This window comes from Uranotaenia lowii, chromosome 1 (assembly GCF_029784155.1).
Source record: "Uranotaenia lowii strain MFRU-FL chromosome 1, ASM2978415v1, whole genome shotgun sequence".
Lineage (NCBI taxonomy): Eukaryota > Metazoa > Arthropoda > Insecta > Diptera > Culicidae > Uranotaenia > Uranotaenia lowii.
Genome location: NC_073691.1, coordinates 150926135 through 150935903, shown reverse-complemented (window position 1 = coordinate 150935903; position 9769 = coordinate 150926135). Strand labels below are relative to the sequence as shown.

Genomic DNA, 9769 nt, shown 5'->3' with positions numbered 1-9769 from the left:
TTTGTTGCAATCAAATCAACCCGTTTGTTCTACTCGACCAGAAAGCTGTCAGAGGGTGAAAAAAGTCGCGTCATAAAATAAGACCAGCTCATCGGTTCGGCTGTTCCGGCATTTTCAGCGCTCTACACACTACCAAAAAAATCTGGAAAATTACATCACATATGATGTAAATAAAAAGAAGCATCATATATGACGGAATTTCCAGTGCGAGTTGAATAATACATGCATGTAAAATTATACAAACGTGTAATAATCAACTTGCATGGAAAATTCCGTCATATGTTACACACACGAAAAAAAATCTGGAAATTACATCATATATGATGTAAACAAAAGAAGCATCACATATGACGGAATTTTCAGTCCGTGTTGAACATTACACGTGTGGGAAATTACAGACGTGCAATGCTCAACACGCACTGAAAATTCCGCCATATATGATGTAATTTTAAATGCTGTTTTTATTATACTAATCAGGAATTTTCATTTAGATCTAATACAGAGGCTATCCTTTCACATTAAAACAACTGAGTTTACGAGCAGCACAAAATGTATATTTTGCATTTACTTACACAAATGAAATATGAAATGAATTTTCTTTCATTCGCATTGTGTTTGAACGCGATTCACGATAATGTATTGTGGGATTAGTGGAATCGAATAATCATGCAAATGCAGGGATCCACATCAAGAGAGTGTTTCTCGTGCTTCCAGTAACTGCTTCTTGATTTTATCTCCTCTATCCTCCTCTTCTTGAGCTTCCGTTGACCCTGGTGATTCCTTCATCGGACTTGGCATACTCGGCTCGGTATATTGTTTAAAGAAAGGGTCTGAAATGAAAATGATAAAAATGATAAGTGTAAGATAAAGAAACTGGATAATTTCTTGAGTGTTACATCAAAAATAAAACACTTCGAATCACAATCCTTTATTTGTTGATTGTGAATTTATGATTACTTTGTTTGTTTGCACTGAATGTTTAGGTTCCATACCAAAGATGCAGACTGGATTCCTATATTTCTGCTTTTCGGAATTCAACATTTCTTTTAATAAAAACGATTCTGATACCAACCAGAGATTTTGAACTATAATAGAATCCACTGAATAGGATTACCAGCATTAAGAAGTCCGTATGATTTAAACCCTATTTTGAAATTTGCGTCAAACTATCAATAGTTTTAGTAAAAAAAATCGGATTCAGTTTATCAAATTACCGATGCTTACCTTCATCAACAGTTGGGCCTAATGTTGTGTAGGCACTACTATCAGCACATCGATTGCGCTCGTACATAGCCGTTGGTCACCTCGCCGACTGGTTATTCCTGCTCTTCATTCATGGGCGGCTGCTCCCGAAAAACATTTTAAAAGTACCTCACGGGGCAATAAATCGAACTCAATCTTCTTGGACTTTCTTTGGCCACGTGATATATCATTGCAATCGCGTAATGGTAGAATGCTTATTGGAAAAATCACCGGCTGCTTAAATTCTGTCTCCGTCATTATGTAATTTCAACTCATACTAACGTCTTTCCATGCTATTTTTTGCGTAACCATGCAGACTAAAACGAAATAAGAAAAAAAACCCGTAAACCAAATATTGAAGAGAATATAATAACGAAAAAAATGATTATTTTTCTCGGAACATACATATGTACAACAATAATCTGGGAATAAAAGTTTAAGAATTAAAGGAGATTTATTTTGACAAATTTTCAAAAACACATATACTTTGCGCAATGCATCAATGATCAAACAAAGATAACGGTTCTATGGTTAATAATGATTTTAAAATATTACTTTTATGAAACGTTGATAAATAAAATAAAAATAACTAATTAAAAGAAAACCATTAAATTGATAAAGCAGATTTACTAATCACATGGCGAGAAATTGATTCGATGACTTTCGCAACTTTGCATTGTATTGTGCCTTTGCGGACGGCTTGTGATTTGCCTCCTTTTTTCGTGTATATTTTTAATAAATATTGTTGTATAAGCTCTAGGAACTTGGAACATTGCTTTCGGTAAACAAAGTTATGTACAAAATGTACAGCCATAAGATCTGATACTGCTGTAACAATATCGTCAGTGCCTTCACTCAGCCTCAACTCTTCAGCGAAAACGTAGTAGATAGATGAGTTGTTACCAAGATCTGAAACAGAAAATAAATTTGTCATTTGTATCGGTACCGTATGTGCTTGTTAGAGTAGAGATTTAGAAGGAGTTTCACCCTCAGATTCAGGGAAAGAAACAAATAAAAAAGTACATTCGAAAGATTCTAAACGAATATGCGTATTGAATGACTGCTTTCGATTGGCCGATGACATAGTGAGGGCGATGCGATGCGAACCGGCGAAAGCGACTCAATGTGGCGAACTACATTTGATGAAAATGTATGTGAATTGCTTAAACCTGACATAGGCCAATGACATAGTGAGAGCGGTGCGATGCGAATTTACGGACGCAGCCTATGCGAACTCGAGCGACGGAACAAATTGACATCTGCTTCGCCGCGTTGAGTATGTCAGGTTTAAGCGATTCACATACATTTTCATTAAATGTGGTTCACCGCATTGAATCGCATTTGCCGCATCGCATCGTATTCACTATGTCATCGGCCTAATAAGGGACACGATACATATTTTACAGTCAAAAACTTTGAACTAATTTTTTTTTTAAATCAATAGTATAAATCAACTTAAACGTATTTATTAAATTTTAATCCACAACTATCTTTTTATCAAAAATATTATTATTTCTGTAAAATTACATATTGATAATACGTAGTTAAGTTTGTCCACTCTTTTCTTTTATACTGTGTGATACGTAAAGATCATTAATTACATAAATTTTTATAATTAATTGAAGTATTAGTTATGGTTTAAGCGCTGCTTGAAAGTGAATCATGTCTTCAAAACTGTATTTTAAATATTTTACTCACCTACGTGCGCAAGCATTGGATCTGGACCATCCAAGCGTATTTCTTCAATGCAGGTTCCGAGCTAGAAAAATGAATAAAGAAAAAACGTCAAGGTTAGAAATTTTCTATAATTCAAAAAACTATTACCTTCTGATAGGACATCAGATCTTTGAAATCTTCATCTACTAAAGCAGCAAGATATTCAAATATTTCGAAATCCGTAGAATTTGCATTTAGATTTTTTTTTTTATTTCGCAACGAGTAATCGATAATTTTGTGTTTTTTTTCTGAGTAATATTTACCCAGGGTATCCAAGGCAATACCAGTGCATTTTTCGAAATGGAAACTTAGCATCTTCCTTCGTCGAATTATTGGAAATTTTTTTAGGTTTTCCGCAATATTTTCTTCATTACTAAAAATGTAACGAACGAATGGTTGACTCTTCTGAAGAAACCATTCATCCGTTACATTTGGCTCATCGCGTAGAAGCAATGAATATAATTGCGGTTCACAACTTGAAGACTTTTCCTGCCAATAGTTCTCAATGGTTCCGCTTCTCACTATTCGATGTTTTCGGCGTTTCGGAAGCTGTTCGGTTTTGTTTCCACTATACCGTTTTTTGTAACTCACACGGTTAATCATTTTTCTTTTGAGAACTTGATGTCCTTCGGGTGTTTTGAACCCATCATCATCACGAAAGTGAAGACATGGATATTTTGAATACACTTCTTTAGCCACAAAGTCCTGTACTGATGCAGGAACGTGCAAATCAATTAATACTAATTGATCCACCAATTGGTTCGCAAGTTCACACATAAACGAGTTTGAGAAGTCGATATCAATTGGGAAATTGTGACAATCTGGGTGTTCGTTTTCATAACACTGCATTTTTTCCAGGCGCAAAAGTAAATTATCGCTTATTTTGTCCCAGTTGATACGAAAAGATTCGAATTTCATATCTGTGGCTGACCTTTTATTGCTTTTAACCAATTCACATGAGGTATTAGATTGTAAGAGACTTCCTTGCTCCGATGAAGATGTGCTTGGTAGGCATTCTTCTATTTGCATTGTTCCGGATTGTTGCCGGTCACTGTGATCGTGATGACTATCATCAGTGCCTAATTCTAGTATTTGATAGTCACCATAATCATCCCCATAATCATCACCATCCAAGAGAGAAGATTCTAAAAAAATAAAGAAACTATTAATGCTAAATCTAGGTTATTAAAATATCTTTTATAGAACACTAGCTGATCCCGTACGAACTTCGTTTCGCTTTCAATCATTAATACTTGAAGATAAGTTTAGATAATTGAATCTGATGTTTTTTTCGACAATATTCGGTCAAACATTCAACAGTGTTTAAAGTCGCCACTTTCCTTGTGTTTCAACTTGAAAGTCAAATTAAGAGGTTGCTGGCTTTTTTTATGAAATACATGTGAAAGTGTTTTATTCTCGAACGGTTGCAAAATTTCGACATTATCGCAGAAACGCTTAGAATTTCTCTATATGCACGACTCTTTTGCTTGACCTTTATATTTAAAATTGACCTCCCAAAAAAATATTGCATAAACAATAAACTTTTAGATAGGACGAAATCCTTCATCGTCGCATGGCCCGAAATTCATGGCAGTAAATATGAACGACCCCTTTGGCTGACCCCTGTTCCTCAATTTGATAATTTGATACCTGAAATCGATTGCTCGGCCCTCAAATTACTCATGTGTATATTTCCATCACAATCCAATGTATAATAACGCTAATATAACAAAAAATAATACATTTTATATAGATGACCCCTTTTACCGACCCCTGGCCTTCAAATTGATAACTGGGTTCGATTGCTCGTTCCTCGGAACACTCATGTGCAAATTTTCATCACAATTCGATGTATAATAACGTCATTATCGCAAAAACACTAAACAGTTGATATGAACGACCCCTTTGACCAACCTTTGTTACTCAATTTGATACCTATAATCGATTGCTCTTCCCTCGAAACACTCATGTGTAAATTTTTATCACAATCCGATGTATAATAATGTCAATATTGCAAAAACACTAAACAGTAGATATGAACGACCCCTTTGTCCTACCTCTGCCCCTCAATTTGATACCTGCATTCGATTGCTAGTCCCTCGAAACACTCATGTGCAAATTTTCATCACAATCCGATGTACAATGACGCCAATATCGTAAATACATTTAATAGATTATATGGACGACCCTTTTGGCCGATCCCTGACCCAGTATTTGATACATTGCTTCGATTTTTCGTCCTTCAAAACACTCATGTTCGAATTCTTATCACAATCCGATGAATAATAACGTCCATACTGCAAAAACAATAAACTGTTGATATGGACGACCCCTTTGGCCGACCTCTGACCCTAAATTTGATACCTGGAATCGACTGATCATCTCTCAAAACACTCATGTGTTAATTTTCATTACAATCTGACCCCCTGATCCTGAATTTAATACCTGGAATGGATTGTTCGTCCCTCAAAACACTCATGTACAAATTTTCATCACAATACGATGATTAATAACGTCAACCCCTTCAGAAGGGGTTATCCGAAAATCTGAGAACATTTTTCATCATTTCTGGTCCTAATGAGCATCCATGCCAAATTTCAGCTCTCTAGGTCTTAAGGGGCCGTTCACTAATAACGTAAGCAAAATTTTGGAAATTTTATATCCTCCCTCCCCCCCCTGGTAAGAAAAAGTAAGATTTTTCAAAACCCCCCCTCCCCCCCTAGTAAGATCTTACGTTTTCGATTCTTTGAGAAATTGACACGTTTTAGCAAAAAGAGCTCGAAAATATTAAGAATTTAAAGTCGATATTTCGAACAAAGCACTTTTTAAGCAAAACTTAATATATGCATTTGAAAAGCACAATTTGAATAAAATGTCACAAACGATTACAAAAAACATTATTTAAGACAAACCATGTTCGTAGCAGCATAATTTTCAATAAATTTCCACAATCGAATAAACAATACAAAATTCTAATCCCAATTTAAAAAGAAAAAGTGAAAGATAAGGTTAACAAGGTACCATAAAAATTGTTATGATTTGACCTCAAAATCATAAAAATCTAAAAAAAATCATTCTAAACATAGAATTGGTGAAAAAATGTTCAACGACAATAACGTTGTTAGTTAATCCAAAGCTCAGACTCATTTAAGCAGTGAGCGATAAAGTTTAAGGATTTTTTTTGTTAAATCTTTTGTAAAATAGAGTTTATTTTTTTTATTTACTCGAAGAAATTAAAAGATAAATAACATAACATCAAAAATAACCAACAAAAAGGTAGTGAGAAGAAAAAATAAAAAATGGCTGTGACGAATTATCAATGCAACATTTCTTACGTAAGATTTTTGGAAACCCCCCCTACCCCCCTAGTCAGACCCCCCTAGTAAGAGATCGTAAGCAAATGTGAAACCCCCCCACCCCCCCTATCTGCTTACGTAATTAGTGAACAGTCCCTAAGACGGCTGAGTCTATAGAGGACAAACAAACAAACATACAGATATTGCTTTTATATAGATAAATACATTGATACTAGGCGCTAAACATAGAATTAAAAATAAAGATGTAAATGTAAATCCCAAAATCTTAAACTTTCGGTTTAGGGACAAATGTCTCCTGTGGAGTTAAAAAACCTTTAAAAAAAATAAATCGACTTACCGTTGCCAACATAATGTATGATATCCGTATTTGTAACAGGGCTATGTAGATCTCTCTGAGAAATGGGACTTATAAGATCCATCTCATTTAAAGAACTTTGCAGGTCTATCTCGATCATGGGATTTTGATCATCCGTCTGAGATTTAGGAAATTGTGGTGGTACTCCTGAAAGAACATATTTGAACTTAATTAAAATGAAGGCTTAGTGTTATGAAACTGTATTCTATACGAAGGTCTCTTACTGCACTTTAACAGCATATGCTGTGTTGAATCCCAATAGGGCGTTTGCTACACACACATACAAGAGGTCTGTTGGGCACACATTAGAGATTTTTATATGCAAAAAAAGCAAAATTCAACCAAAATGTTGGTTTTCCCTTAAATGAATGCTCAATTTCTCTAAAAAAATTCAAAAGGTATATTTCGGATCATTTGCTAACAAGTGGAAACGATTCTGCGATTATTTTATTGGATATCAGTGGGAAACCAAGCAAAACAAAAAATGAAAAATAAGCCAACCATCATTGTAAAGCACATTAAACGGTTCCCCCGGATCCTTTGTTCACGTTTTTGGGTCTATCATATAAAATTTAGAACCAGGAAGATGATGTTGAGAGTTTTCGTCACGAAATTGATTAATAAACTTGAGCAATATTTGTCCTGGTTTCACTAAAAACGCTCATATTTATCCTGTATAAAGTCTTCATTTTTGTTAAAGAACTTAACTCAAAATTAGAAAAAAATCACAAACAAGTCAAAAAATGATCTGGCTTTCTAAAAATGTGTTGTACATAAGAAACTTTACAATAGTTTTCATCAATTCTTCAAAAAATATCTTTCTTTAGTCGATTTGTGTTCATTTAACATGGGGTTGTCACATTTGTTTGCCCAACGGCTTACTTATACTAATGCACTGTGCAAACGCCCTATTGGCATTAGAAAACAATTATTATATTAAATGAAACACAATTTCAAACAAACAAGTGAAAACCTATCTAGCTTTTTTCTTCTTTTTCATCGAACTGAGTAAATAATTCTTCTTCGTTTTAGTTTTTTTTTGCCAGAGAATGAAACTCTATAACACCTGAGTAAATAAATACATAGCTATCAATTGTATCTGTCTGGCAGGGGTGTCAGGTGTCCTGATTTATCAGGATTTGTCCTGATTTTCGGGAGGCCGTCCTGATTTTTCAAATACGCTTGAATTGTCCTGATTTTTTAAAAATGACCCCTAAAATGTCCTGATTTGTCCTGATTTTTAGAAAATAATTCGTTTATAATTAAATTTAATGTTAAATGATGAGAAAATCAAACAAATCTTGATTAAAATAGTTTAAGCAATAATAATCTTCGGTTAAAATGATATTTTAATGGTGTTTTCGATATTAGCTGCAGGTCAGCCAAGGTTGTTCTCGGTTCAGTTGCATAACTCTAGGCGTCTTCAGCACCTATATTTCGCCTTTAGTTATGCAATTAAAGCAGAACTGCATGTTATTTTCACCAATTTAGTGGTGTCCTGAAAAATCCTGATTTTTTACTTCGCGGTGTCCTGATTTTTGACGAAACGACCTGGCACCTCTGCTGTCTGGTCGAAAATTTAGATCAGATTGATTCTAATTAGGTAGGTTCAATGACGCATTTGTTTAGCAGGTTTCTTTATGTATTCAACAGATAGAACGATTTAAAAAGCCTGGGAATTGCCGAACTCAATAAATGCAATAAATAGGCGAACATAAGAAGTAGTTATTAAATATAGTTATGAAATCGTTTGGATTGTGGAAAATTAATTATTAGATAAGTTAAATCTAACTGAGAATAAGTTAACGTTAATATAGCCGGGAAATAGACTGAACGTTACTAATAATTCACTCCATATACATTCGACCAGATTTTTCCCGGGTCGAATGATTAGGCGGAATGGATAAGTGGAGTTAGTATACTCTTTTCTCGATTAATTGTTTACATCACAGTTCGCATTCAAGTTTCTAGTGTAAAATCTGAAATCTTTTTCAAAGAAGTTACTTCTTTATTAACATCAAATAAAAGGAACTATTAGCGTTGTCGTGTATGGCTAGAAGCAACCTAGTTTATCGCGATTTTCCACTAAAAGCAAACGGTTGCAAACCGTAGAAATAGTCAGTGATAGGGTGAGAGTCTTGAAAGGTGTTTTATGCATATGATTGCATATCGTCCCGAATGACGATTTTCTATGTTCATTGAAAAAAAAAGTTTGAAAGTGTTCCAGTGAAAAATAACAAAACATTATTTAAATATTCACAATGTTTCTGTTTGAAGGAGTGATTATGTAGGTTTTTTCTCATGTTTTATGTAGCTCACCTGAACTTTTTGGAGGATGCCAATCTTCATCGATGGATAACATCATTATCAGTTGCTTTTGACACGCGTTTATGGAAACAAAATCGGATAGTTGGCAGCCATTTTCCTTCAGAACGATTTTTATAATGGGTTTCCCAAAAATGGTAGATGCTGAAATACAATAGCAGAGAATAAGAGATAACATTCGGTAATCTTGGTTTATTCTTACCTTTTTGACGGAGACCATTAATTGAGTCGGTTACAACGACGTGCCTGTTTTTCCTTTGGGAATCACATATGTTAAAAACTGTGGAATTATTCATTTTTAGGCAATAGGAAGGCAATGCCTCAGGAACAGATACTCCAAACCGTTTTCCTCGAAGCTTATAATAGGGCATGGATCTACCACCTTATCGAAATCTATTGTAATGCCGTTCGTTGCACTAACGTGCTGAGAGAACATTACGAGACCTCTCTCCTCAAGTATTTCAACTTCTCGTTTCTCTCCGAAAAATAACACATTATCGTTGCATTTACAATAAATTAAGAATTTGATTTCCAGTACATACAGCCCCGTCTCCGTATCATCAAACTCCAAAAAAAATAAAATCTTTCTGTTTGTATTTGTAACCGCAATATGAGGCCTGTTGTGCGTAGAGAAATCCGTCTCCCACGTATCCTTCCGCATTTAAAGCCTCCTGATCCTTGCGATTCAAATGTTCGGCTTCTTCGATGAACTTTTCAGCGTAGAAATTTTTTTCATATCGCATATTCTTGTTGTTCAACAGCCCAGTATAAAACTGATGCTGTTCGGAACAGAACTTAGTGACGTTTTTGTAGT

At 34.7% G+C, this 9769-nt stretch overlaps 1 protein-coding gene across 3 annotated transcripts; it reads right to left on the bottom strand.

Moving 5' to 3' along the window:
* Nucleotides 1-619: 619 nt before the first annotated feature.
* LOC129739249 (uncharacterized) lies at nucleotides 620-9550 on the bottom strand. Of its 3 annotated transcripts, XM_055730675.1 has the most exons (7): nucleotides 9158-9550; nucleotides 8950-9099; nucleotides 6613-6777; nucleotides 3067-4103; nucleotides 2941-3001; nucleotides 1225-2151; nucleotides 620-830 (listed from the first exon to the last, which is right to left on the bottom strand). In XM_055730675.1, exons 1-6 carry the CDS (start codon nucleotides 9324-9326, stop codon nucleotides 1850-1852), a joined length of 1884 nt encoding a protein of 627 aa, XP_055586650.1. In that variant the 5' UTR covers nucleotides 9327-9550; the 3' UTR covers nucleotides 620-830; nucleotides 1225-1849. The 3 variants fall into 3 exon arrangements, with proteins under 3 accessions (XP_055586650.1, XP_055586651.1, XP_055586652.1); XM_055730676.1 differs by lacking the exons at nucleotides 8950-9099; nucleotides 9158-9550 and adding an exon at nucleotides 6855-6975; XM_055730677.1 differs by lacking the exons at nucleotides 8950-9099; nucleotides 9158-9550 and adding an exon at nucleotides 6830-6893.
* Between the last annotated feature and the right edge of the window lie 219 nt (nucleotides 9551-9769).